This window comes from Camelina sativa, chromosome 4, assembly GCF_030686135.1.
Source record: "Camelina sativa cultivar CO46 ecotype springtype chromosome 4, ASM3068613v1".
Lineage (NCBI taxonomy): Eukaryota > Viridiplantae > Streptophyta > Magnoliopsida > Brassicales > Brassicaceae > Camelina > Camelina sativa.
In genome coordinates, this window is record NC_141883.1 from 27,099,162 (window position 1) to 27,126,794 (window position 27,633).

A 27,633-nucleotide genomic window follows, 5' to 3' on the forward strand; every position below is an offset into this window, starting at 1 on the left:
GAAATAGCTGAATTTTTACCCTCTTTGAATCATATTAATTAAAAAAAAAAAATAATCGCACACTAATTAAGGAAGAATATATGATTTTTGTTTGACCTCTTATTAATATACAGCATAATATTTCCATTGGTCAACACTTTTAATAAAATTGTAAAATTAAAATTAGAAATTTTACCAAATATGTACAAAAAATACAAAATAAAATAAATCTTAAATTTCAAAATATGCTTAATATGAAATATAGGGAGTATTAGACGTATTAGACATATTAAAGTGTAAATATTAAAAAAAAAAAAAAAAAAAAGAAAACAAATATTTTGTCACTGGGAGCCTTAACCCCGCCTCTTCTTCTTCCCTTCTTCCCACCTACAAAGTCTCTCTCTCTCTCTCTCTCTTCTTTAAATGGTCGCCGGGAACGACTCGACCTGAGATTCAAATCTCGACTTCCATAATCCGCCTCCTTTCATCCTTCCGAACAAACGATGCTAGGACGAGACGAGGATCTTGTCCGAACAATGAGCGGGAGAGGTGGGAGTTTAGCCTCCACAAGTCAGCGGAGTTTAGCCGGCGCTGCTTCAAGAAGCTTCAGAGACGTGTTCGCGCCCCCTACCGACGACGTGTTTGGTCGGAGCGAACGGAGAGAGGAAGATGACGTGGAGCTCCGGTGGGCGGCGCTCGAGAGGTTACCGACTTACGATCGGTTAAGGAAAGGTATGCTTCCGCAGACGACGGTCAACGGTAAGGTTGGGCTTGAAGAAGTCGACCTGACGAATCTTGCACCTAAAGAGAAGAAACATCTTATGGAAATGATTTTGAAGTTCGTCGAAGAAGATAACGAAAAGTTTCTCCGGCGATTGAGAGAAAGAACTGACAGGTTTTACTTATGTTTTTTTTCAGACATGAACTCAAAACTTTTTGCCTTTTGTCTTTTTTTTTTGTTTACTTTCAATTTCGTTATTTTGATTTTAATTTTTGATTGGCGGAAAACAATAAACAGAGTGGGAATTGAAGTACCGAAGATTGAAGTAAGGTATGAGAATGTTTCAGTTGAAGGAGATGTTCGTAGTGCAAGCAGAGCTCTTCCTACTCTCTTCAACGTCACTTTGAATACCATCGAGGTTCGTTTTTTTTTTTTTTTGTGTGTGTTTGTGTAACTTTGTCCTGTTCGATGATGTCGTTGGGAAAACGAGATCTAAAAAGTTTCAGAATATAAATATACCTAACTTTACGGCTTTTTCTGCGTCATGCCATTAATATTTTACTTTGTTTGGGATGTAGTCTTGTTGGTCCAAAACTAGATATCTTTAAAATGTCAATCTCTATGTGTGTAAATGTAAAAATTATGTGAAACTGATGATGATTGGGGTAACTTTCACATGTTGTGGTTGTTGAACTCTTGATTTACTTAAGATTCTTCTGTTATTTGTTAAATTAGAGCATTCTTGGATTATTCCACCTCCTACCGTCTAAGAAGAAGAAGATTCAGATACTTAAAGGAATCAGTGGCATTATCAAACCATCAAGGTAATTAAAGTGAACGTTACAATGGTCTTTTGCTATATTATATCTCGGATAATATAAGTGACTGTGAGTAACATTTTCAGGATGACCTTATTACTTGGTCCACCAAGTTCAGGGAAAACAACTTTGTTACAAGCTTTGGCTGGGAAGCTTGATGACACCCTTCAGGTTGGTTGTCTATTTTTGTTATGTATATTTATGTGCTCTTACAAAGCTTCTGGTTGAGTTAACATTTCCTGGTTCATGACAAACAGATGTCTGGGAGGATAACTTACTGCGGTCACGAGTTTCGCGAGTTTGTTCCTCAGAAGACTTGTGCCTACATTAGTCAACATGACCTTCACTTTGGAGAGATGACTGTGAGAGAGACACTTGATTTTTCGGGGCGATGTCTAGGTGTTGGTACTCGGTACCAGCTGCTTACTGAGCTCTCAAGGAGAGAAAGAGAAGCGGGAATAAAGCCAGACCCTGAGATTGATGCATTCATGAAATCCATTTCTATATCAGGGCAAGAAACTAGTTTGGTTACAGACTACGTTCTTAAGGTACAGATTTTTTGCTTTGGTCTCTCTTCCTAACAAACAACATTTGGGCTTATCCTTGGTTAATGGCACATGACAGATACTTGGTCTCGACATCTGTGCTGACGTACTTGCTGGAGATGTGATGAGACGAGGTATTTCTGGTGGACAGCGGAAGCGCTTAACAACAGGTAAAATTTTTTGAGTATTGCATATGTTCACTTTCATCTTGCCATGTTTACATTACAGTAACAAAAGCAGATGTGTTCTTAAACTCCAATGACCCTTGTCTAAACTGCAGGAGAGATGTTGGTTGGACCGGCCACAGCTCTTTTCATGGATGAAATATCAACAGGGTTGGATAGTTCCACAACATTCCAAATCTGCAAGTTCATGAGGCAGTTAGTTCATATCGCAGATGTTACCATGGTTATTTCGCTTCTGCAACCTGCTCCCGAGACGTTTGAGCTTTTCGACGACATTATCCTGCTGTCAGAGGGGCACATTGTCTACCAGGGGGCCCGAGACAACGTTCTTGAGTTCTTTGAGTACATGGGGTTCCAATGTCCTGAAAGGAAAGGTGTTGCAGACTTTTTGCAAGAAGTTACGTCTAGAAAGGATCAAGAGCAGTATTGGAACAGGAGAGAACAACCTTACAGATACGTCTCCGTAAGTGATTTTTCAAGCGGCTTCAATTCTTTTCACACTGGGCAACAACTTGCTTCAGAATTCAGGGTTCCTTATGACAAATCTAAAACCCATCCTGCTGCACTGGTGACACAAAAGTATGGTATATCAAACAAGGAGCTGTTCAAGGCATGTTTTGATAGAGAATGGTTGCTTATGAAACGCAACTCCTTTGTGTATGTGTTCAAGACCGTCCAGATAACCATCATGTCTTTGATTGCCATGACAGTCTTTCTTAGGACAGAAATGCCTGTTGGCACGGTGCAAGATGGTCAAAAGTTTTATGGTGCTCTCTTTTTCAGCCTGGTCAATCTAATGTTTAATGGTATGGCTGAACTAGCATTCACAGTGATGAGGCTTCCGGTTTTTTTCAAGCAGAGGGACTTCTTGTTCTATCCTCCATGGGCTTTCGCCTTACCAGCTTTTCTGCTGAAGATTCCATTGTCTCTTATTGAATCTGTAATATGGATTGTTCTTACATACTACACTATTGGTTTTGCTCCTGCTGCTGCCAGGTACATGTTTCTAGCTTCTAGTGTTCTTGAAGACCACTAGGAACTTTCTTTATTTTTCAATTCTGTTGTCATTCCCTTGAACTAACATAACTTTTGCCATTAGGTTCTTCAAGCAGTTGTTGGCATACTTTTGTGTGAATCAGATGGCCCTTTCTTTGTTTAGATTCCTTGGAGCCCTTGGAAGAACAGAAGTAATCGCCAACTCGGGCGGGACCTTAGCATTGCTAGTCGTATTTGTTCTTGGAGGCTTCATTATTGCTAAAGGTAAGCAGATCACATTCTCATATCATATCATAGAACAAGAAAAATCTGTCTGAACTATAGAATCAAAGACTTCTTGATATCTATGAGACTGTTAAGTAATAATATTTTATATGTCTCTTCACAGATGACATACCGTCGTGGATGACTTGGGCCTATTATTTATCACCTATGATGTATGGACAGACTGCATTAGTTATGAATGAGTTTCTTGATGAGCGATGGGGCAGCGTAAGTTTTTTGATGAGCGATTTGTTTGACTATCTCTTTGGAAATTGTGATGCAAATCTGTTCTGTTTACATGATGCAGCCAAACAATGATACACGCATCGACGCGAAAACAGTTGGAGAAGTCTTGCTGAAGAGCCGAGGCTTCTTTATAGAGCCATATTGGTTTTGGATATGCATCGGGGCGCTAATTGGGTTTACTTTGTTGTTCAATCTCTTTTACATAATAGCCTTGATGTATTTAAACCGTAAGTGCTCTTATTTTTAACTTTCAGGTTATTCATAAGTTTTAACAAGAAATATTTTTTAGTTGACAAGATCTTGAATTATATTTATGTAGCTCTCGGTAACTCCAAAGCTACTGTTGTGGAAGAAGGTAAAGACAAACAGAAAGGGAGTGACCGTGGAACAGAAGGTGAAATCTTTTACCTCTTGAATTTTGTTGTTATTTTTTCGTTTTTGAATATTCTGACTTTGTGAAGAAGTTGCAGGTTCTATAGTTGAACTCACTAGTACTTCAACAAAGAGAGGAATGGTTTTACCTTTTCAACCGCTCTCTCTTGCATTTAGTCATGTGAACTACTACGTTGATATGCCTGCAGTAAGTAACTGTGTATCAAATTTACCAATTCTGTGTATCGCTTTTACAAATGCACCTAAGTTCAATTTAACTCTTGCAGGAAATGAAGGCTCAAGGAGTTGAAGGAGACCGCCTCCAGTTACTAAGAGACGTTGATGGAGCTTTCAGACCAGGCGTATTGACAGCATTGGTCGGTGTCAGTGGTGCAGGTAAGACAACCTTAATGGATGTCCTAGCCGGCAGGAAAACAGGAGGCTACGTCGAAGGGAGTATTAGCATATCCGGTTACCCAAAGAACCAAGCAACATTTGCTAGAGTCACTGGTTACTGTGAACAAAATGATATCCATTCTCCACACGTTACCGTTTTTGAATCCCTCATCTACTCAGCATGGCTTCGTCTTTCCGCTGATATAGATGCTAAAACTCGAGAGGTAAGTGTTACTGCGCATAATGTTTTAATGTCTTATAAATCACTTGCATGATTTTGTAAACTAGTAACCTTTTTTTTGGCATGTTTATTTTATTGAGTAGATGTTTGTTGAAGAAGTGATGGAGTTGGTAGAGCTTAAACCCCTTAGAAACTCCATAGTTGGCCTTCCTGGTGTAGATGGTCTTTCAACAGAACAGAGGAAAAGGCTTACTATTGCAGTTGAATTGGTAGCTAACCCATCAATAATCTTCATGGACGAGCCAACATCTGGTCTTGATGCAAGAGCTGCAGCCATTGTTATGCGTACTGTTAGGAATACCGTTGATACTGGAAGAACTGTAGTTTGTACAATTCATCAGCCTAGCATCGATATTTTCGAATCCTTCGATGAGGTATGCTTCCAACGAAATCCACTTATGAGTCCCAAAACCATGATAATTAACTACCATCTTTGGTTTATTACAGCTGCTACTGATGAAACGAGGAGGCCAAGTTATATATGCTGGAAGTCTAGGACACAACTCACAAAAACTCGTTGAATACTTTGAGGTGAATTATTGGTTGTTTTACCATCTCTTGGTCGTATGAATTTTTGATTTTTTTTTTATGGAAGTTACTGTAACTAGAACCTTACTTGCAGGGTATTGAAGGGGTTCCAAAGATCAAGGACGGATACAATCCTGCGACGTGGATGCTTGACGTCAGTACTCCTTCAATGGAGTCACAAATGAGCGTGGACTTTGCTCAAATATTTGCCAACTCCTCTCTTAATCAGTATGTCTAAGAAAAACGCTACTACTAAACGAGAGTGATTACACTGTCTTTCTAACATGAACTTGATTTTATACTCAGGAGAAATCAGGAACTCATCAAAGAGCTCAGTACTCCACCACCAGGATCTAATGATCTATACTTCCAAACCAAGTACGCGCAACCGTTTGGTACTCAAGTCAAGGCTTGCTTCTGGAAACAGTATTGGTCAAACTGGAGATATCCTCAGTATAATGCCATTCGGTTTCTCATGACAATAGTCATTGGTGTCTTGTTTGGTCTTATTTTCTGGCAAACAGGAACTAAATTGTAAGCCATTCTTTTCTCCTTTTGTTTTGTTCATTATGAAACTATTCATCTTATCAAAATGTGACGTATTCATCCAAAAACTAAAACAGAAAGAAAGAGCAAGACCTGAATAATTTCTTTGGAGCCATGTACGCTGCTGTATTGTTCCTCGGTGCCACCAATGCTGCAACAGTTCAACCTGCGATTGCCGTTGAGCGAACGGTGTTCTACCGTGAAAAAGCCGCTGGAATGTACTCTGCCATTCCCTATGCAATTTCTCAGGTACTCAACCATTCTAATAAAATTGTCTTAACATTAAATGACCACAATCAGAAGCTCAAATCTAAAAGTGGTACAGGTAGCAGTGGAAATCATGTACAACACTGTACAAACTGGACTCTACTCACTAATCCTTTATTCGATGATCGGATACGACTGGACTGTGGTCAAGTTCTTCTGGTTCTTCTACTACATGTTAACAAGCTTCATCTACTTCACCCTATACGGTATGATGCTTGTGGCCTTGACACCAAACTATCAAATAGCTGGAATCTGCATGTCCTTCTTCCTCAGTTTCTGGAATCTTTTCTCCGGTTTCCTCATTGCTAGACCGGTAAGTGAACTAAGCAACTTACATTTGAATGAACACCAATAAAAAAGTGTTTTAAGAGCTAACTAACTCGAACAACTTGTGACGCAGCTAATACCGATATGGTGGAGATGGTACTACTGGGCATCGCCTGTGGCTTGGACATTGTACGGGATCATCACATCTCAAGTAGGAGACTCGGATTCGATTGTGCACATCACTGGCGTTGGAGACACGAGCCTGAAAACGTTGCTCAAAGATGGATTTGGGTTCGAACATGACTTCTTACCAGTTGTAGCAGTTGTCCACATAGCATGGATCCTTGTTTTTCTCTTTCTCTTTGCCTATGGTATCAAGTTCCTCAACTTCCAGAAAAGGTGAAGAAACCTCTTATTAGAATTTAGATTAATTTTAGCGTTGAGAGCGTATGAATGAATTAATGTAAATTTTCTTGGTATCACATCACCTAATTATTTTATTTATTTTTCGCGTTTGGTTGGTAATAATAAGAACACAACAGTTCATGTTTACAATAAATTATCCTTGAATTCATGTTTTGTCATTTTTGGGCTTTAATAAATGAGTAACTAGCAGAGCTATCCAATAATATATATCATACGCACGTAACGTTGAAGACAAAACAATTTTTTTCTGAGTGCATCTGCTGTCCAAGGAAGATGAACGACTAACTCCAAGGAAGATGAACGACTACTTGTGATTACCTTCCCGATGAAGTCCTCCCCGCAAGACAAAATTATGTTACGATTTGGACCCGGCCCAAATCTGATATTCAAATCTCATTTTTGTTGTACCTCGTCTTACACAGCTCTGACCGTTGACATCGTATCCGCATCAATTTGAGAAAACGAAAAATATGATTATTGAGACGCAAGTACGGCTCTGAGACTGTTAACATCGTCTCCGCATCAATTTGAGATGTTAACAATTGAACTGTAAGTAGTTAATTTTACTAATTGTAAATTATAAATTTTACTAATTGTATAAAATGTATGACAATATTTTTCTTTTTCTCTATTCTTAACAAAAATAAATATAGTTAATTTAATTATCATATTAATTCATACCCTATCTCATAACTCTAAATTTTACGTACTAATTTTAATTTACAATGTACCGTAATTGTTTATCCGTTAGATTTTTGTTGTTTTGTGTTTAGCAATAAGCTCTATCACTAATGCAGTCATACTGTAGTATTACTTAACTTGTGGTGGTTTCAACGAGGTTTTTTAATTGCCAACAATTCAAGCCCATGTCAGTGATCAACGACTACATCTTTTTAATTTTTTTTTCCAAATGATTATTATTTTCTTTTAAAAAATGATTTTAGTCCTTTTCCCCATTTAATTATTCTATTAATGACAGGCAATCATCACTACGAATACACACATTCAATCAGTACGTATACTAGTTTACTACTAGGATTTTTACCCGCGTCTTGCGCCACCAAATCAAATATTAAAACAATAATTATTTAAACATTTTCAATTTTTCATTATGAAAATATTGTTAATAAAAAATAATATAAAGAAAATAAAACATAACAACCAAGTAAAAAAAAAGCAAAAAAAAAAAACAAAAAACACACAAGTTTGTTTACCAGTTCAACTAAGTCGATTTGACAAAGTCTATGTCTAGGGTCAAATTCGATCCGACAATTCACTGTTAAAGAAGATGAATCAGCTCAAAAACGAGCTTGTACAACAATGGAGTATCACAAATTTCTCTTTTTCTCTCTCTCCTTTTACAATTAGAAAATATAGAACTCATAACAGAGACAAAGAAAAGATTTTGATACTTATATGAATATCAACAAAACGGCAAACCCTCTATCGCGACTAGAGTCTTTGCTGTACTTCTTCTCTCTTTTACCGGTCCGATAACTAGTCATAACCGGAACTCAATCTAAATCTAATTTCACCAGTATAGGTAAAACCTGAATACTGAATCACAACCAAGAACCACAACACTCCACCTTGATTCATGTTTTCTTCTACTTCTAATGAATTGCACTACTTGGATGTAACCTCTAGCGGTGGCGAACTCACTGATTGCCTGAGTAGCTTTAGGAAATCCAAAGTCTCCTCAAACTTGTTCACTTGAATAACTTTTGAAGCATATCTGCAGAATTTACAGAAGTATGAATTTTATGTACCTCAATTTCACCAGCTTCAATCACGTCTCTTAGGCCTGGGCATTCGGTTTCGGTTCGGTTGGGTTCGATTTCGGTTAGTTTGGATATAGTAATATAATAACTATTTGGATATTTTAGAAATTTCAGTTCGGTTCGGTTCGGTTTCGGTTTGGTTAGTTGAAGAGATAACCATAACTAACATAAATTATATTGAAATTAACCAAATAAACCTAATATAACCAAAAATAACTAAAGATAACCGAATATAACCGAAATTAAGCAAAAATACATTAAAAAATATAAAATATGAGAAAAATACTGATCCAATTTTACAAAATAGTATTTAATTTTGTAAATTCAAAATAAAAATATTTAATGTATTTAATTGTTTTGAAAGTAGGAATAATTAATATTTTAAGTTTATTTTATAGTTTTGCATGATATTAAATATATTATTTTTGGTATATTCTAGTTTTTTAGATATTTCGGTTAATCATTTAATTGTCGGTTTGGTTTGGTTCGGTTTTAGTTAGTTTAGATATATGATTTTACTAACCATTCAGTTATTTGAGGAACTTCGGTTCGGTTTCGGTTTGGTTCGGTCGGTTATTTGGTTACCGGTTATTTTTGCCCAGTCCTAACGTCTTTGATGAAATAATACTTGACTGTGATTTGCTTCGTCCTCTCGTGATATGCATTGTTCTTTGACAAACAAATTGCTGAGTGAGAATCACATTACAATGTAGCCTCCTCAGGATTAAGTTTCATATCTTCAAAAAGTCCTTTGATGCATAATGCTTCTTTCACAGCCTCAATAAGTGACATATACTCGGCTTCTGTTGATGGCAAAGCCACCACTTGCTGCAAGCTATACTTCCAGCTAACTGTGTTTCCACCCACAGTAAACACATAACCATTCAAAGATCTTCTGCAATCTAGATCTCCACCATAATCTGAATCACAGAACCCTGCACTGTGAAATCCTTTCCCTTAGTATAAACCAAATTCAAGTCTGAAGATCCCTTCAAGTATCGCATTAGTCATTTAATAGCCTCCCAATGCATTTCTCCAGGCTTACTCATACACCGACTCAAAAGTCCAATAGCATAAGCTACATCAGGTCGTGTTCCAACCATAACGTACATTATATTGCCGACAACACTTGCATATGGAACATGTTCTGTATCTACGTATTCTTTATCTGCTTTAACAGATGAAAGCTTGAAATGTCCTCCAATAGGAGTGTCCATAGAGTGTGTTGCATTCATATTGAACCGACGCAACACCTTTTCTAAGTAATTGGACTGAGACATATACAAAGTTCCATTCTTCCTATCTCTCTTAATATCAATTCCCAAGATTCTACTAGTCGCTCCTAGGTCTTTCATTTCAAACTCTGAGCTTAGAACCTCTTTAACCTTGTTGATTTCAGACATGTTTCTAGCTGCTATCACCATATCATCTACATATAATAGTAGATAGGCAAACTCTTCATGGCTTACCTCCTTCACATAGACACATGAATCATGCAGGCTCCTATTAAAACTCTGACTGAGCATAAAATCGTTAAACTTCTTATTCCACTGTCTCGGTGCCTGCTTTAAACCATAAAGTGACTTCTTTAACAAACAGACTTGATCTTTACCAGGATTTACCTTCAAAGTTTCTGGTTGTTCCATGTATAGAGGTTGATCAAGTTCTCCATGTAGAAATGATGTCTTTACATTCATCTGTTTTAGCTCCATATCTTCTTTAACAACCAAAGACATCAATACTCTGATGGAAATATGCTTCACAACTGGTGCAAATACTTCATGGTAATCAGTATCCTTTATCTGTGTGAAGCCATAGGCAACTAACCTTGCCTTGTATCTCTATGGTTCCACTCCAGGAATCCCATGCTTCTTTCTATACAACCATCTACAGCCCAGAACCTTCTCATCCTTTGATATGTCGATGATATTCCATGTTCCACTTTTAACTTGCGACTGCATTTCTTCTGATATGCCATCATTCTATTTATCTCAATCTTTACTCAACTTTGCATGTGATAACATCCTGACTCCTCTGAATCTATCTCATCTGCAACACATAGTGCAAAAGCAAATTGACTGTAATCTGTGAGTTTAGCAGGTTTAATGACTCTTATCACCCTGTCTCTTGCTAGTTTGTAATTCTCTAAGCTAATATTGTCAGGAACACCTCCTTCAGGTTTAAAATATTCCTCTTCGGAATCACTCAATACCACTGTAGCATCTCCACCTTCTGTAATCACCTCTGTATTCTTAAGAACGATATTCTTAGGCAAAGCCATAGTTTCTGAAGCTGCAGGCAAATCTTCTGTTTCATTTCGTTCAACATACAGAAACAAATCTTTTAAATAAACATTATATTTGTTGTTACAAATTCGAAAACTAAAAAAAGAAGATTTAAATTTTATCCCAATCATTTAAAAATTATATACCAAAAAACTATAACATAAATCTTCGTTTTTTTAGCTTTCAAATTTGTATTACAATATCTTAAAATATATTTGTCGATAAGGTAATAAATTATTTTTCCGTTTTTTGGTTTATCTCTATTTTAATTTCTTTTTATAAAAATAGAAAATATTTGAAAAAGTAAAGATAGGCATATTTTATTAAGAATAAAATAATTATAATAATTACTAATCTAAACTTGAGGGTGAATACGAGGCATCTTACGTTACATTTTAATATATTAGATCTAGATTAGACCCACAAGATCATTTGAAAAATAAACTAAAAAATCAAATCAACGAGAATCATGTGATCATAAATAATGAGATATGATATGTTTTAAGATGTTTTGAATAATTATTCGATAAATTTCATTAGACAACAAAAAAAAACCCAACAAATTTCAATTATTAAAGTGTAAATATTAAAAACAAATATTGTCACTGGGAGCTTTATTATTAAAAACAAATAACCCCGCCTCTACTTCTTCCCTGACCTCCAAAGTTTCTCTCTCTCTCTCTCTCTCTCTCTCTCTCTCCCTTAGATGGTCGCCGGAAACGGATATACCTGAGATTCAAATCTCGACTTTCATAAACCATTGAAGATGCAAGGACGAGACGAGGATCTTGTCCGAACAATGAGCGGGAGAGGTGGGAGTTTAGCCTCAAATAGTCACCGGAGTTTAGCCGAAGCTGCTTCAAGAAGCTTCAGAGAAGTGTTCGCTTCCCCGACGGACGACGTTTTTGGTCGGAGCGAACGGAGAGAGGAAGATGAGGTGGAGCTCCGGTGGGCGGCGCTCGAGAGACTACCGACTTACGATCGGTTGAGGAAAGGTATGCTGCCGCAGACGATGGTCAACGGTAAAGTTGGACTTGAAGAAGTTGACCTGACGAATCTTGCACCTAAAGAGAAGAAGCATCTTATGGATATGATTTTGAAGTTCGTCGAAGAAGATAACGAAAAGTTTCTCCGGAGATTGAGAGAAAGAACTGACAGGTTTACTTATGTTTCTTTTCAGACATATACTCAAAAACTTTTTGTCTTGTCTTTTTTTTTTTTTTTTTCCTTTCAGTTTTGTCGTCAGATTTATTTATTTATTTACTATTTTTTCTTTGGCGGAAAAAAAAACAGAGTGGGAATTGAGGTTCCGAAGATTGAAGTAAGGTATGAGAATGTTTCAGTGGAAGGAGATGTTCGTAGTGCGAGCAGAGCTCTTCCTACTCTCTTCAACGTCACTTTGAATACCATCGAGGTTCGTGCTGGGTTATTTTTCTTTATGTGTGGGTAACTTGTCCTCTTCGATGATGTCGTTGGGAAAATGAGATCTACAAAGTTTCATAAAATAAAAATACCTAATCTTTTCCAAAACTTATTCTAATCTTTTTTTTTTTTTTTTTTTTTTTTACCAAGGTTGCTTTCTTTATAGGTAACGTGTAATACTTCATCTTCATTTTCTAATGATATTAACATATTTACCCAAAAAAATTATATATATACCTAAATTTACTAGTACTTTTTATGGCTTGGCATCAGACATGCGCCGTATTAGGATATCCGGTTATTTCAGGATGTAGTCTTGTTGGTCTAAAATTACATATATATATATATATATATAAAATGTCAAACTTTATGTGTGAAAATTGTATGAAACTCATGATTGGGGTAACTTTCACATGTTGTAGTTGTTGACTTGTTGTTGTCGAAATCTTGCTTACTAAAAGTTTTTTTTGGTTATTTGTTAAATTAGAGCATTCTTGGATTATTCCACCTCCTGCCATCTAATAAGAAGAAGATTCAGATACTTAAATCTATCAGTGGCATTATCAAACCATCAAGGTAAATAAAGTGAATGTCACAGTGGTCTTTTGCTATATTATATCTCGGATACCTTTACATGAAAAGCTAATAATATATGTGACTATGAGTGACATTTTCAGGATGACCTTATTACTTGGTCCACCAAGTTCAGGGAAAACAACTTTGCTACAAGCTTTGGCTGGGAAGCTTGATGACACCCTCCAGGTTTGTTTTTAATTATTAGATATGTATACTTATGTCCTCTTTAAAGCTTCTGGTTGACTTAACATATCTGGTTCTACGACAAACAGATGTCTGGGAAGATAACTTACTGCGGTCACGAGTTTAGCGAATTTGTTCCTCAAAAGACTTGTGCCTACATTAGTCAGCATGACCTTCACTTCGGAGAGATGACAGTGAGAGAGACACTGGATTTTTCGGGGAGATGTCTAGGTGTTGGGACTCGGTACCAGCTGCTTACGGAGCTCTCAAGGAGGGAAAAAGAAGCTGGAATAAAGCCAGACCCTGAGATTGATGCATTCATGAAATCCATTGCGCTAGCAGGGCAAGAAACTAGTCTGGTTACAGACTACGTTCTTAAGGTACAACTTTTTTGCTTTGGTCTCTCTTTCTAACAAACAACATTTGTGCTTATCCTTGGTTAATGGCACATGAAAGATACTTGGTCTAGACATGTGTGCTGACACACTTGCTGGAGATGTGATGAGACGAGGTATTTCTGGTGGACAGAGGAAGCGTCTAACAACAGGTAAAAACTTGTGGGTTTTGCATATGTTTACATTACAATAACAGTGCATATATATATGTGTTACTTAAACTCCAATGACTCTTGTCTAAACTGAGCAGGAGAGATGTTGGTTGGACCGGCCACAGCTCTTTTCATGGATGAAATATCAACAGGGTTGGATAGTTCCACAACATTCCAAATCTGCAAGTTCATGAGGCAGTTAGTTCATATCGCGGATGTCACCATGGTTATTTCGCTTCTACAACCTGCTCCCGAGACATTTGAGCTTTTTGACGACATCATCTTGCTCTCAGAGGGTCAGATTGTCTACCAGGGGGCCCGAGACAAAGTTCTTGAGTTCTTTGAGTACATGGGGTTCCAATGTCCTGAAAGAAAAGGTGTTGCAGACTTTTTGCAAGAAGTTACGTCTAAGAAGGACCAAGAACAGTACTGGAACAGGAGAGAACAACCTTACAGCTATGTGTCCGTAAGTGATTTTTCAAGCGGCTACAATTCTTTTCACACTGGGCAACAACTTGCTTCAGAATTCAGGGTTCCTTATGACAAAGCTAAAACCCATCCTGCTGCACTAGTGACACAGAAGTATGGTATATCAAACAAGGAGTTATTCAAGGCATGCTTTGATAGAGAATGGCTGCTTATGAAACGCAACTCCTTTGTTTATGTGTTCAAGACCGTTCAGATTACCTTCATGTCTTTGATTGCCATGTCGGTCTTTTTTAGGACAGAAATGCATGTTGGTACGGTGCAGGATGGTCAGAAGTTTTATGGTGCACTCTTTTTCAGTTTGCTCAATCTAATGTTTAATGGAATGGCTGAACTAGCATTCACAGTGATGAGGCTTCCAGTTTTCTTTAAGCAAAGGGACTTCTTGTTCTATCCTCCATGGGCTTTCGCCTTACCAGCTTTTCTTCTGAAGATCCCATTATCTCTTATTGAATCAGTAATATGGATCGTTCTTACATACTACACTATTGGTTTTGCTCCTTCTGCTTCCAGGTAATTTTGCTAGCTTCTAGTGCTAATAAAGCTACACTTACGAAACTTTCTTTATTTTTCTTCTATTTTCATTCCCTTTGAACTAACTAAACTTTTGCCATTAGGTTCTTCCGGCAGTTATTGGCATACTTTAGTGTGAATCAGATGGCCCTTTCTTTGTTTAGATTCCTTGGAGCCCTTGGAAGAACTGAAGTAGTCGCAACCTCAGTCGGGACCTTGTCATTGCTAGTCGTCTTTGTTCTTGGAGGCTTCATTGTTGCTAAAGGTCAGCAGAGATGATCCTTTTTAACGCAAAAAAAAAAAAAAGTTCAACCAGATAGTAAGACAGTTGAGTGGACACCGTAGATGTCCTTAATTACTACATATCTTGCCACAGACATATAAAAACTGTGTGATATAAGTTATTTATATTTCTTGATATAGCTTTTGGCTTCTTTCTATATGCGATTGTTAAGTAAAACATATATTTATTTTTTTCCTTCACAGATGACATCCCATCATGGATGACTTGGGCCTATTACATATCACCTATGATGTATGGACAGACTGCGTTAGTTATGAATGAATTTCTTGATGAGCGATGGGACACTGTAAGTTTACAGTACCGTCCTTGACTGGTCAACTTATATTTGTCAATCGTGATGCAAAATCTGTTCTGTTTACATGATCCAGCCAAACAATGATACACGCATTGACGCGAAAACAGTTGGAGAAGTCTTGCTGAAGAGCCGAGGCTTCTTTACAGAGCCATATTGGTTTTGGATATGTATCGGAGCGTTACTTGGATTTTCTGTGTTGTTCAATGTCTTGTACATCTTAGCCTTGATGTATTTGAACCGTAAGTGATCTTATTTTATTAACTTTCAAGTTAAATATAAGTTTGAACAAGAATCATTTTTTGTTGACAAGATCTTGAAAATATATCTGTAGCTCTCGGTGACTCAAAAGCTACAGTTGTGGAAGAAGGTAAAGAGAAACATAAAGGAAATAACCGTGGAACAGAAGGTGAAATCTTTTACCTCATTAATTCTGTAGTATCTTTTCATTTTGATTATTCTGACTCTACTAATTCTGTAGTGGAACTCACTAGTACTTCAACAAAGAGAGGAATGGTTTTACCTTTTCAACCGCTCTCTCTTGCATTTAGTCATGTGAACTACTACGTTGATATGCCTGCCGTAAGTAAATGTGTCTCATGGTTTCCAATTCTGTCTATCGCTCTTACAAATGCACCTTAAGTCTCATTCATTGTTTTATTCTGCAGGAAATGAAAGCTCAAGGAGTTGAAGGCGACCGCCTCCAGTTACTAAGAGACGTTGATGGAGCTTTCAGACCAGGCGTATTGACAGCACTGGTCGGTGTCAGTGGTGCCGGTAAGACAACCTTAATGGATGTCCTGGCTGGCAGGAAAACAGGAGGCTACATCGAAGGGACTATTAGCATATCTGGTTACCCAAAGAACCAAGCAACATTTGCTAGAGTCACTGGTTACTGTGAACAAAATGATATCCATTCTCCACATGTTACCGTTTATGAATCCCTCATTTACTCAGCATGGCTTCGTCTTTCCGCTGATATAGATGTCAAAACTCGAGAGGTAAGTGTTACTATGCATAACGTTCAATTGTTTTATGATAATCACTTGCATGAAACTGATAACCTCTTTCTCCTGTCTATGTGCTTGAATAGATGTTTGTTGAAGAAGTGATGGAGTTGGTTGAGCTCGAACCCCTTAGAAACTCTATAGTTGGTCTTCCTGGAGTAGATGGTCTTTCAACAGAACAGAGGAAAAGGCTTACTATTGCAGTTGAATTGGTAGCTAACCCGTCAATAATATTCATGGACGAGCCAACATCTGGTCTTGATGCAAGAGCTGCCGCCATCGTTATGCGTACTGTTAGGAATACCGTTGATACAGGAAGAACTGTAGTTTGTACAATTCATCAGCCTAGCATCGATATTTTTGAATCCTTCGATGAGGTATGCATCCAAAAATCCAGTTTTGAGTCCCAAAACCAGAATAAACTTACAAATCATCCTTCGTTTAATGCAGCTTTTGTTGATGAAACGAGGAGGCCAAGTTATATATGATGGAAGTCTAGGCCATCACTCACAAAAACTCGTTGAGTACTTCGAGGTGATTCATTGGTTTTCTTTCCAATCTCTTGGTCATATGAATTTGTGATATCTATCAATGGAAGTAACTGTATCTAGAACCTTACTTTTGCAGGCTATTGAAGGGGTCCCGAAGATCACAGACGGATACAATCCTGCGACGTGGATGCTTGACGTTACTAGTCCTTCAATGGAGACACAACTGAGCGTGGACTTTGCTCAAATATTCGCCAAATCCTCTCTTTATCAGTACGCTTAAGAAAAACGCTACTACTATATCAGTGTTATTACAGTGTTTATCTAACATGAACTTGATGTTATACTCAGGAGGAATCAGGAACTCATCAAAGAGCTCAGTACTCCACCACCAGGATCTAATGATCTCTACTTCCAAACCAAGTACGCGCAACCGTTTGCTACTCAAATGAAGGCTTGCTTCTGGAAACAGTATTGGTCAAGCTGGAGATATCCTCAGTATAATGCCATTCGGTTTCTCATGACAATAGTCATTGGTTTCATGTTTGGTCTAATTTTCTGGCAAACAGGAACCAAAATGTAAGCCATTCTTTTCTCTTTTTCATTATTAGTCTATTCATATTATCAAAATGTGATGTATTTAATCCAAAAAAACAAAACAGAGAAAAAGAGCAAGACCTGAATAATTTCTTTGGAGCCATGTACGCTGCTGTAATGTTCCTCGGTGGCACCAACGCTTCAACAGTTCAGCCTGCGATTGCCATTGAGCGAACTGTGTTCTACCGGGAAAAAGCAGCTGGAATGTACTCTGCCATTCCCTATGCAATTTCTCAGGTACTTAACCATTCTAATAATATTTGTCTTAAGTAACGATATATGAAGCGTTTCCTAAGATATGGTTCAGAACTGAAATCTATAAATGGTGCAGGTAGCGGTGGAAATAATGTACAACATTATACAAACTGGACTCTACACGCTAATCCTTTACTCGATGATCGGATACGACTGGACTGCTGTCAAATTCTTCTGGTTTTACTTCTTCATGTTAACAAGCTTCGTTTACTTCACCTTATACGGTATGATGCTTGTGGCCTTGACACCAAACTATCAAATAGCCGGAATCTGCATGTCATTCTTCATGAGTCTCTGGAATCTTTTCTCCGGTTTCCTCATCCCTAAACCGGTAAAATGAACTAAGCAACTTACGTACACATACCAACAGAACTGTTTTAAGAGCTAAACTAAACTTAACAAAACCTTTAATTTTTGAACGCAGCTAATACCGATATGGTGGAGATGGTACTACTGGGCATCGCCCGTGGCTTGGACGTTGTACGGGATCATCACATCTCAAGTAGGAGACACAGATGCGATAGTGCGCATCAGTGGTGTTGGAGACACGAGTCTGAAAACGTTGCTCAAAGATGGATTCGGGTTTGAACATGACTTCTTACCAGTTGTAGCCGTTGTCCACATAGTATGGATCCTTGTTTTTCTCTTTGTCTTTGCTTATGGTATCAAGTTCCTCAACTTCCAAAAAAGGTGAAGAAACCGTTTTTTTTAGAATTTGGAGTTGATCATGTAAATTTGCTCTTCATGTATTATTATTACCCAATAATAACAAGACAGCTCATGTTTTGTGATAAAATTATACTATACGTTTGATATATGAAATATTTGTTCTTTCTTGGTATATTCTATATTCGCTAGCAGTGATTCTCCCTCGTCAGAAAAGATATTTGTGTGAAAAGTTTTGGGCTCGTCCCTAATCAAGAGATAAAAAGCTTTTTCTTTCAGTTACGAGTCTGAAATCTGACAAACACAATTATATTTTCCTAATCATAATGATATTTTCCTAATTAAGATTTGATTTATTTGAGGTTAAAAGAAAGCAATTATTGAGAATTTGATGATGGGTCCAATTTAAATATCTGACATAAGGACACGTGGCACGCTATACTCCGTCCCTAATGAGGCTTCATGTGATTTTTTGATTTTTTTTTTTTTTTTAACTTTAAATTTTGTCGTTTATTAGTTTTAAATTAGTCTAATTAATCCCTTTCATTAGTATTTAGATTTTATTCCTCTCTCACTCAGCTTTTTTTCGCTCCTCAGTCTCTCTCCCCAAGTTCTCTCTCTCTCTGTCTTTCATCAATGGTTTACACAATCTCAGGAGTACGTTTCCCTAATCTTCCATCGATTAAGAAGAAGAACTCGTCTCTCCCAAGTTTTAATGAAGATCTCAGGAGAAGCAACGCTGTTTCCTTCTCCCTAAGGAAGGACCCTCGTTCTTCTTCTTCTTCTTCTGGTACTTTTTGCTTCCCATCTCCTTTGTTTTCATTTATCTCCGTGTGTCTCCTTCTACTGGGCACGGGTTTCGAGATTCGTGATTTTCATGGAGTCAATGTCTCGATTTCAATTATTATTTTTTTTTTTTTTTTGTGGATCCTGCTTCGTGGATGATAGTTTTTGTAACGGTTGTGATTACTCTTGTTGAATGATGATACTTATCTCCAATTTTTTTGGTTATTTTGAAATGTGAATTTGATTTTGCTATTTTGTTGTTTGTTTTGTGGTATCGATTGTGCTGATTGATTGATTTAGGGAAGGTTTTTGCTCGGAAGCCACCGTATGATTCTGATTCGTCTTCTTTAGCTACCACTGCATCTGAGAAGCTCGGCGGCCATCAGAGTGATACCTCTTCATCTGTCACTGATCAAGTAGAAGATACTCAGGTTTGTTGTCGTCTTCTCGGTTTTTGTGCTTACATCAGGGTTGTTTTTAACTACACCATTTGACCTTGGAATGGTATGATCACAAGATGAAGTTTGTGTAGAAGTAATGGTGCAATGTAGTCATTATATCTTGAGAAAACAAAATGTTAGGGAATGAGATACTACTTATCATGCTTATTCCATTTTTTCATGAGAACCAAACAGTGAACATATGATCGTTTGGATAAATTGATCTTTTCTACAAATCAAAATGAATAGAAACATTACATTACTGTTCTTACATGATGATTATTAGGTTGTCGACGATGTAGACGCCCCGAATATTGAAGAAGCCCTGGAAACAGAGAAACTAGATCAAACTTCTGCACTCTCAACATCGGGAGACAAAAGTTATAAAGAAAATTTTGCAAAGATGTCACCGTCTGTCGAACAAGAAGTTGGTCAGAGGAGGGTTCCACCTCCTGGAGATGGGAAGAAAATATATGACATTGATCCTATGTTGAACAGTCATCGTGGTCATCTTGATTACAGGTAAACAATATATTCCTATCTAGCTTTGTTTTGTTTGCAAAGAGTAAAAGTCCCTCATTTTTTATTGGTGGATCTTGTAAATATGATGTTATCTTAATTTTTGTCCTTCTCCTGGCTTAAAAACCTGTTGTAGATATGGGCAGTACAGAAAACTGCGTGACGAAATCGACAAGAATGAAGGTGGTTTAGAGGCATTTTCTCGTGGTTACGAAATATTTGGCTTCACTCGATGGTAAACTTCATTAAAAATTATATTTTCAAGTGCTGTTTCGATAGCTTTAACGGTTCTAATTATTGCATTTTCAGCACTCTAGTCACTGTAAAAGTTTAGTAAATACTCTACAGATAGTTGGTATTGCAGTTGCTAATTATAATTCACTGCTTTATTAGCGCCACTGGTATCACTTACCGGGAATGGGCACCAGGAGCTAAGGTTTGTTTCATCTCAATACTTTACCTTACTATTATGTTGTAATGATTTTATGTTATTTTTGTTTTGTCAGTAGAGTTTCAGAATTTGCTTATGTATATCAAATGCAACTTTCTATGCCTGTGAAGAGAACTAAATCTAAAATCATGGATTAAAACACATGTATTCTTACATTCAAGCTTTTTATGGTGGTGAATATATTTCTTAGACCTATTGGGATTATAGATTTTAAAACTGGTCAAGTGGTGTTGTATTTAGCATAATTATGAATGATCAGCCTGGGCTCATAGTTCAGTGAAAAGGGTCTCATGTGCCCTGATATTGTGCAATCGTTTGTCTTTTGTATTATGTTCCATGCATGTATCTGCACCTGATTGAATACTAGATTCTTGTTTTTTCTAACAAGAGTTATTTGACTGAATTATGCCTTTCCAGGCAGCATCACTGATTGGAGATTTTAATAACTGGAATGCGAAAGCTGATGTAATGACTCGGGTATGCTTTTACAGTCTACTTTGAGATATATTGTTTAATCTTCCATCTCAGCTGACGAGAACCTTCAATGATTCTTGTTGGCGGCATGCTTTACTCTATTATTATTCTGTTCCTTTCTGCAATTCTCATCTAAAACAGTCTTATCACTGAAATTGAGCAGAACAACTTTGGTGTGTGGGAAATATTTCTGCCAAATAATGCTGATGGCTCGTCAGCAATTCCCCATGGCTCCCGCGTGAAGGTGACATGTTCATAGTTTATCCTTTTGGAATAACATGCAAAATTGTCAGCTTTGTAATTCCTATCGTAAATCTTATTGTATATCATGGCATTGGTAGATTCGCATGGATACCCCATCTGGTATTAAAGACTCCATTCCAGCTTGGATCAAGTATTCTGTCCAGCCACCAGGCGAGATCCCATACAATGGAGTATATTATGACCCTGCTGAGGAGGTATAAACCAGTACTCATTTTACATTCTCACTTGTTTTGGTTTATTTCTAGAGAAGATCAAAACTCTTTCAAGATGTAGACATCCAACAAAAACATTATATTTAGTATTTAAGTCATAACTGGTTTCCAGCATTCTCTATGTGTACGTATGGTTTCATATATCTTTCCCTCGCTGAAGTACTCCATTGTTTCAGGATAAATATGTGTTCAAACATCCTCGTCCAAAGAGACCCACATCCCTGCGTATATATGAATCACATGTTGGAATGAGTAGTACGGTATGTTTCTTTCTCTTATCTTCGAACGGTAATCACCAAGTGTCAAAATATAACTGACAGAGGTAGAAGTTTAAACTACATTTGACATGACAAATTCTTATATGTGCTTGACTTCGTTGCTTTTTGAGGATAGTGGAAAGTTTGGTCTAGACATTTCATTGATAATATAGGAACTAGTCCTTTTGAACTAGATGACTATCATCTTTACTTGATGGCGTAATCATCTTTAGAGAATGTATAGTTTCAATATAAGAATGCAAAAGGAAATCTCGGAAGACTTTTTTTTGTTCCAGGTTCTTGATGGCAGAAGACTTTCACTTTTGACGATATGATAATGGGTAACGTTGTTATCTTTGATCTGCAGGAACCAATGATAAATACATATGCCAACTTTAGAGATGATGTACTTCCGCGTATAAAAAAGCTAGGCTATAATGCGGTTCAAATAATGGCCATTCAAGAGCATTCTTACTATGCCAGCTTTGGGTATTTTCATTTCCAGATATAAAATGTCTACCTATCATCCAATGCATACCTGTTAAAAGGCATTTTGTTGATTCTTTCAAGCCGTAAATCCTTTTTAATCCTTGATGAATGAGCATGTGACTAGGCTACATGCAATGCAGGTATCATGTGACAAATTTTTTCGCACCTAGCAGCCGCTTTGGAACACCTGATGACCTTAAATCTTTGATAGACAAAGCTCATGAGCTAGGTCTGGTTGTTCTGATGGATATTGTGCACAGGTATTACCTTCCCGTTGACGCACTTCTCCAGAATCATCTTACATCAGTTAGATTTTATTGTGAATCAGTTGATGTGGAATTTTTTATAGATAATCATTATTGTCTTAAATAAAACCAGCCATGCATCAAAAAACACACTGGATGGCCTGAACATGTTTGATGGCACTGATGGTCAATATTTTCACTCTGGATCGCGGGGTTATCATTGGATGTGGGATTCTCGTCTTTTCAATTATGGAAGCTGGGAAGTATGTCTCTTTCCGTTGAGTCAATATTGCAATATTAATGGGAAAGCCTTTAGTGTACCACCGTGTTGGTGGTTACGTCTGTATCGTTATTAACGTTTGGTCCTTGTCTATTTAGGTGCTTAGGTATCTTCTTTCCAACGCGAGATGGTGGCTGGAAGAATACAAGTTTGATGGGTTCAGATTTGATGGTGTGACTTCCATGATGTACACTCATCATGGCTTGCAGGTTGTATTTTTGTATGGGATTAGTTTTGTGCTTTGTGTCGAAATTTAGTAGTAACTTACCTTTATGTATCACAGTATCATACAAATATTTGCAAAAAATATGGCTTTATGGAACCTAACTACTAGCTTTTCTGGCAGGTCGAATTTACTGGGAATTACAATGAGTACTTTGGTTATTCTACTGATGTTGACGCTGTGGTCTATCTAATGCTGGTGAACGATATGATTCATGGGCTATACCCTGAGGCTATTGTTGTCGGCGAGGATGTAAGTCATTTACGCTAGTACAAGACTGAAGTGTCTTTGATACCTCTCTTCAGCTCTCTCAATTGATTTCGTAACAGGTTAGCGGGATGCCAGCTTTTTGCATTCCTGTCGAAGACGGTGGTGTGGGTTTTGACTACCGTCTACACATGGCAGTGGCAGATAAATGGATTGAGCTTCTCAAGTATGTCTTCAGGACGTCTTGGCTTTGCAATGAGATTAAAGTGGACGTTGTTATATATAAAATTGAACTGATTTGGTGTTTTGTAATTTCTCTAGGAAGAGAGACGAGGACTGGCAGGTTGGTGATATAACTTTCACGCTTACCAACAGGAGGTGGGGAGAAAAATGTGTTGTCTATGCGGAGAGTCATGATCAAGCCCTTGTTGGAGACAAAACGATAGCGTTCTGGCTAATGGACAAGGTACCATATCGGTTGCTGTTAAGACTCAGGAAATAGAATTACTAAACATCTTACTGTCTTTGAACGCTTAAGTCTTATGTTTATTACTTGTGTAGGACATGTATGATTTCATGGCCGTTGATAGACAGGCCACCCCGCGTGTAGACCGTGGGATTGCTTTACACAAAATGATCCGTCTCATTACGATGGGATTGGGTGGAGAAGGATACCTCAATTTCATGGGAAACGAATTTGGACACCCAGAGTGGATCGACTTCCCAAGGACTGATCAGCACCTTCCTGATGGCAGAGTCATCCCTGGGAATAATGGTAGTTATGATAAATGCCGACGTAGGTTTGATCTGGGAGATGCAGAATATCTTAGATACCATGGACTACAAGAGTTTGATCGAGCAATGCAACATCTCGAGGAGACCTATGGTTTCATGACTTCAGAGCACCAGTACATCTCCCGCAAGGATGAAGGAGACAGAGTCATTGTATTCGAGAGAGGTAACTTGGTCTTCGTCTTCAACTTCCACTGGACCAACAGTTACTCTGACTACCGCATCGGTTGCTCTACTCCCGGAAAGTACAAAATCGTTTTGGACTCTGATAACTCTTTATTCGGAGGCTTCAACCGGCTAGATGACTCCGCGGAGTTTTTCACCTCTGTAAGTCCTTGAACTAAACAAGAACGAAAACAGAAACTCTTTTCTCCAACTCATTACGAAGGAAGTGATAGTTTGCTATGCAGGATGGAAGACACGACGATAGGCCTTGCTACTTCATGGTGTATGCGCCGTGCAGAACCGCTGTAGTGTACGCTGCAGTAAAGGATGATGAACGTTCTTCTCTTGTCCCCATAAGCCTGTTACCCGAAGATGTTTAGGAGCAAGAAAAGGATATCCGAGTGTACCTACTGTAAGCTTCTTTGTATTTCAAAGATGTACTGTTTGATCTCCATTTTCTTTAGGTTTCGCTTGCAGCATCGTTATAACTTTAAAATGAAATAAAAGTCGTTGCACTTCTACATTTGCTTCGTCCTAAATCTTATTTATAGATATGAAGTTCCAAAAACATAAATCTTTTGAGAGTAAAAGCTGAGAGAAAGGTTACAGAAACAGGGGAAATCATAAAGAAAAAGGAAGAGGACAACAAAAGCCTCCCCCTCTTTATACAGCGAAAATTTGAATACAAACCCAAAACATACAGTAAAACCCCCAATGTTGTTTTGGTTTTTTTTAACACTGTTCAATGAAAGGCTTGTGTCGAGACACCTAGCTGATGGAGAACACTGGTTGGGGAAGACGAAGAGGAAGATCTCAGCGCTTCGGCCAATGGCCCACCCATGTGGTGATGGTGGTGTTGGGACCCTCCACCGCTCCACCAGCTCATGTTTTGCTGGTCTTTCCCATTGTTGTTGCTCCGGGCCTCCTCCTCGTTGCCAGTGGACAGCTTCAAAGAGACGTCTGAGGAAGAGTTTCCAGGCATGGAGATGGAGAGACAAGTGGCTGAGCTCATGGGGCTTGAACTATTGTCCGCTTCTTGAAGCGAAGAACGAGGCCAATCATCAAAGAAGGGCCTCAGGACGTGGCCTCCATCTGATCTGTTGTTGCTGAAACCATTGTGGGACTCGTATGGCCTCTTGTTGTTGATGTTGTTGCTATCATGCTTCATCTCCGAACAACTGTTAACAGAGAATCCACATCTCAATGATTTGAAAGAGACCAAACTCATAAAAACAGAGCATAAAGCAAAAATTGTCAAAGAGGTTCCACATTTAGGCTTCAAACAACATGATTATAGCCTTTATATGTTGATAATATAGGCTTTAAAAGCACCTTTTAATGCGGGTTTTAAAAGAACTGATTAAGTAGAGTAAATAGAAATAGAACAATTAAATGAGTTTGTATCTCATGTGTTGTGTGTGGATAGGGGAGGTGGGTGCAGAAGAATCTAAAAGCTTTAACTTTTCTGCAAGATATGAGACATATATGGGTCAGCTTTCACTAAGGTCCTACAATTTCACTATTTCTCTCTCTTTCTATTTTCTCTGTTTGAAAAGTCTCTCACACAGCTTCAAAAAAAATAGATTCTATCAAATCCAGTGTTATCATTAACTCTCAACAGAAAAAAAAAAAAAAGAGAGATACTTTCACAAAGAAATCAAACTCATAATTCAACAAACAAACAAACAAACCAACCCTAAAATGATAAGGATGTGTCTCTCAATTTCCAACATTACCCCTCTCTTCACAACATTATACAAACCCCAAGTTATGTATCATCAGTTTCATAGTTTAAGACTTTAAATATCAGAATCAGTATTGTTTTCCTCTAATTGAACATCAGTATTATTAAAAACGGTTGTCTCAAAACTCAAAGTCTCAACCAAGAAATCTTATTGGCTTAAAACTAAAGAAGGAAAAGTCAATGTGTTGAATGCTCTGACCAACAAGTTCAACAGCTAAAACAGACAGACCTAAAAAGAGTAAAAAATAAACAGTTCTTTTAATTAATTACCTTTGACTAAGGTGGAGAAGTTCAGATGAAGAAGAGTTGGAAGAGCCAGAGAAGAAGAACGATCCTCCTCCTCCTTGACCTACCACTTCATCACCACCACCACCAAAAGCAAACGTAGATGCTGTCGTTGATGTTGTTGTTGTTGCGGGTGCTGCTGGGGTAGCCATGGACGTGGCGGTGGCATTGACGGTGGTGGGAGTAGTTTCCACAGGCTTTCTTGAACGGTTGCGGCCACGATGCATGTGGCGCTCGCAATACTTGTGGCCAGCAAAGACGTCTCTTGAACATCTCCACTTCTTACCATCCGTTCTCCTGCATCTCCCTGGCTCAGGATCCATCGCTGCCCTCCCCAAATACCCTGTTTTTTTATTATAGCATTCATGTCACAGATCAGATCAAGAACAAGATTCTACTTACTCAAATGTTAATTTCGATCTCCAAGATTGGCAAAACAAGATAATACTAGTATACTACAAATATCGAAAGTATGGATCTTGGGAACACAACTCCAACACAGTAGGCACAAAACCCATCATGCATCTTATCTTATTTAATAAATGAAATATTAAAAAAAAAAAAAAACTTTATCGAGACTCACAAGCAGGTTGGTAATGAGGGAGGTGTTGAAGAGGATGATGAAGAAAATATGAAGGAGAAAGATGGACAAGACTTTTCTTGATTGGTAAAAGAAGCTCTTGAGGAACAGCAGCACCAGCCAACATGTACCTGTAGATCAGTGCTTGTAGTTCAAGTTCTTGCCACTGTGCCCAGCTAAAGAAGCTCCCCATCTCTACAAAAACCAACCAACCATATCAGTAATTGGACTAAGAAACAAATAAGAGAAACGAGGGAGTGGGGGAAGAGAAGAAAGAGAACTCACTGGGGAACCTGGAAGAAGAATCAGGGGACAGTTTAGAAGAGGTAGGTTCAGGGGCAAAGAGAGGAAGAGCAGTAGAAGCTGGAGTTTGGGAATGAATCTGGTCATAGACATGTTTTGGTATCTTAGCTGCAGAAGGTTGTTCTTCTGACTCTGTCTGGCTTCTCCATTGTTTCAGTTGCAAATCCATGGAAGAGAGAGAGTGAGAGAGAGAGAAGTGTTGTTGTTGGTTACTTTTGAGATAACAGGATTCTTTTTTTCCCCCCTTTTTTTTTGTCTTCCAGAAGTCTGATTTAATAGATGTGAAAGTCTTGTTGGGGTTAGGAAGAGCAAAAGAACTTTTTTTTTTTTTTTTGGCTCTAAGAAAGAAAAGCTTTGTTCTTTGTAAGTCAGTTTCTGTATCTGAGCTTCTTCTGCAGAGAGATAGAGAGAGAGAAAGAAAGGACAGAGAAGGGGGTAAAGAGGTTTTTATTAGGGACACTTGAGAGACTTGCAAGAAAAAGACAATGAGACAAGACAGATGGGGGGAAGAGAGGAAACTATACAGTAAAAAAGAGACTTAACTCTCTATATAAAGTATAAACCTTAAAATTAATGTGGGGGGGTTCACAAATCTTCCATTAATCTTTCAGATTATTAAAATAATTAGTTTTGTGAATTAATATATAAAGAAAGCAAAGTCAGAAAACCCAGAAAGAACCACTCTGCAAGATGAAGATGGAGAGATAATAACCTGCAG

At 37.9% G+C, this 27,633-nt stretch overlaps 4 protein-coding genes across 6 annotated transcripts; 3 read left to right on the plus strand and 1 right to left on the minus strand.

Moving 5' to 3' along the window:
• Positions 1 to 261: 261 nt before the first annotated feature.
• Positions 262 to 6,930, plus strand: LOC104782058 (ABC transporter G family member 34). Its single transcript, XM_010506882.3, has 20 exons — positions 262 to 874; positions 998 to 1,118; positions 1,436 to 1,524; positions 1,605 to 1,689; positions 1,776 to 2,066; positions 2,143 to 2,233; positions 2,344 to 3,244; positions 3,348 to 3,508; positions 3,633 to 3,736; positions 3,816 to 3,981; positions 4,074 to 4,148; positions 4,225 to 4,334; positions 4,414 to 4,746; positions 4,847 to 5,137; positions 5,211 to 5,294; positions 5,386 to 5,519; positions 5,598 to 5,825; positions 5,915 to 6,086; positions 6,163 to 6,417; positions 6,505 to 6,930. The coding sequence occupies exons 1-20, from the start codon at positions 483 to 485 to the stop codon at positions 6,772 to 6,774; spliced, it is 4,353 nt and encodes a 1,450-aa protein (XP_010505184.1). The 5' UTR covers positions 262 to 482; the 3' UTR covers positions 6,775 to 6,930.
• Positions 6,931 to 11,391: 4,461 nt separating this feature from the next.
• Positions 11,392 to 18,374, plus strand: LOC104782057 (ABC transporter G family member 34). Of its 2 annotated transcripts, XM_087511599.1 has the most exons (20): positions 11,392 to 12,021; positions 12,157 to 12,277; positions 12,773 to 12,861; positions 12,963 to 13,047; positions 13,134 to 13,424; positions 13,501 to 13,591; positions 13,690 to 14,590; positions 14,695 to 14,855; positions 15,077 to 15,180; positions 15,263 to 15,428; positions 15,521 to 15,595; positions 15,668 to 15,768; positions 15,855 to 16,187; positions 16,280 to 16,570; positions 16,644 to 16,727; positions 16,821 to 16,954; positions 17,033 to 17,260; positions 17,344 to 17,515; positions 17,610 to 17,864; positions 17,958 to 18,374. In XM_087511599.1, exons 1-20 carry the CDS (start codon positions 11,630 to 11,632, stop codon positions 18,225 to 18,227), a joined length of 4,344 nt encoding a protein of 1,447 aa, XP_087367725.1. In that variant the 5' UTR covers positions 11,392 to 11,629; the 3' UTR covers positions 18,228 to 18,374. The 2 variants fall into 2 exon arrangements, with proteins under 2 accessions (XP_087367725.1, XP_087367724.1); XM_087511598.1 differs by having other exon boundaries at positions 11,398 to 12,021; positions 15,521 to 15,768.
• A 351-nt stretch (positions 18,375 to 18,725) lies between these two features.
• LOC104782059 (1,4-alpha-glucan-branching enzyme 2-1, chloroplastic/amyloplastic) lies at positions 18,726 to 24,526 on the plus strand. Of its 2 annotated transcripts, none has more exons than XM_010506883.3 (18): positions 18,726 to 18,989; positions 19,286 to 19,416; positions 19,712 to 19,947; positions 20,081 to 20,179; positions 20,338 to 20,380; positions 20,813 to 20,872; positions 21,033 to 21,113; positions 21,211 to 21,327; positions 21,522 to 21,605; positions 21,970 to 22,091; positions 22,232 to 22,351; positions 22,470 to 22,599; positions 22,715 to 22,825; positions 22,963 to 23,091; positions 23,169 to 23,272; positions 23,368 to 23,512; positions 23,608 to 24,165; positions 24,249 to 24,526. In XM_010506883.3, exons 1-18 carry the CDS (start codon positions 18,836 to 18,838, stop codon positions 24,381 to 24,383), a joined length of 2,559 nt encoding a protein of 852 aa, XP_010505185.1. In that variant the 5' UTR covers positions 18,726 to 18,835; the 3' UTR covers positions 24,384 to 24,526. The 2 variants fall into 2 exon arrangements, with proteins under 2 accessions (XP_010505185.1, XP_087367726.1); XM_087511600.1 differs by having other exon boundaries at positions 18,749 to 18,989; positions 20,309 to 20,380.
• LOC104782060 (growth-regulating factor 3-like) lies at positions 24,527 to 27,481 on the minus strand. The gene is made up of 4 exons (XM_010506884.3): positions 26,898 to 27,481; positions 26,616 to 26,807; positions 26,018 to 26,375; positions 24,527 to 25,181 (listed from the first exon to the last, which is right to left on the minus strand). The coding sequence occupies exons 1-4, from the start codon at positions 27,082 to 27,084 to the stop codon at positions 24,746 to 24,748; spliced, it is 1,173 nt and encodes a 390-aa protein (XP_010505186.1). The 5' UTR covers positions 27,085 to 27,481; the 3' UTR covers positions 24,527 to 24,745.
• Between the last annotated feature and the right edge of the window lie 152 nt (positions 27,482 to 27,633).

What these genes read in the sequence shown, in the direction of transcription:
- LOC104782060 (XM_010506884.3), bottom strand. Translation starts at nt 27,084, where the DNA reads ATGGATTTGCAACTGAAACAATGGAGAAGCCAGACAGAGTCAGAAGAA. An exon ending in TTCTTCTTCCAGGTTCCCCA is followed by an intron (nt 26,808 to 26,897) that starts GTGAGTTCTCTT and finishes TGGTTTTTGTAG; the next exon opens with AGATGGGGAGCTTCTTTAGC. An exon ending in CTTCTCCACCTTAGTCAAAG is followed by an intron (nt 25,182 to 26,017) that starts GTAATTAATTAA and finishes CTCTGTTAACAG; the next exon opens with TTGTTCGGAGATGAAGCATG.
- LOC104782057 (XM_087511598.1), top strand. Translation starts at nt 11,630, where the DNA reads ATGCAAGGACGAGACGAGGATCTTGTCCGAACAATGAGCGGGAGAGGT. An exon ending in TTGATGAGCGATGGGACACT is followed by an intron (nt 15,181 to 15,262) that starts GTAAGTTTACAG and finishes TACATGATCCAG; the next exon opens with CCAAACAATGATACACGCAT. An exon ending in ACTACGTTGATATGCCTGCC is followed by an intron (nt 15,769 to 15,854) that starts GTAAGTAAATGT and finishes TTTATTCTGCAG; the next exon opens with GAAATGAAAGCTCAAGGAGT.
- LOC104782058 (XM_010506882.3), top strand. Translation starts at nt 483, where the DNA reads ATGCTAGGACGAGACGAGGATCTTGTCCGAACAATGAGCGGGAGAGGT. An exon ending in TTGAGAGAAAGAACTGACAG is followed by an intron (nt 875 to 997) that starts GTTTTACTTATG and finishes AACAATAAACAG; the next exon opens with AGTGGGAATTGAAGTACCGA. An exon ending in AACTCGTTGAATACTTTGAG is followed by an intron (nt 5,295 to 5,385) that starts GTGAATTATTGG and finishes CCTTACTTGCAG; the next exon opens with GGTATTGAAGGGGTTCCAAA.
- LOC104782059 (XM_010506883.3), top strand. Translation starts at nt 18,836, where the DNA reads ATGGTTTACACAATCTCAGGAGTACGTTTCCCTAATCTTCCATCGATT. An exon ending in CTATTGTTGTCGGCGAGGAT is followed by an intron (nt 23,092 to 23,168) that starts GTAAGTCATTTA and finishes ATTTCGTAACAG; the next exon opens with GTTAGCGGGATGCCAGCTTT. An exon ending in CCGCGGAGTTTTTCACCTCT is followed by an intron (nt 24,166 to 24,248) that starts GTAAGTCCTTGA and finishes TTTGCTATGCAG; the next exon opens with GATGGAAGACACGACGATAG.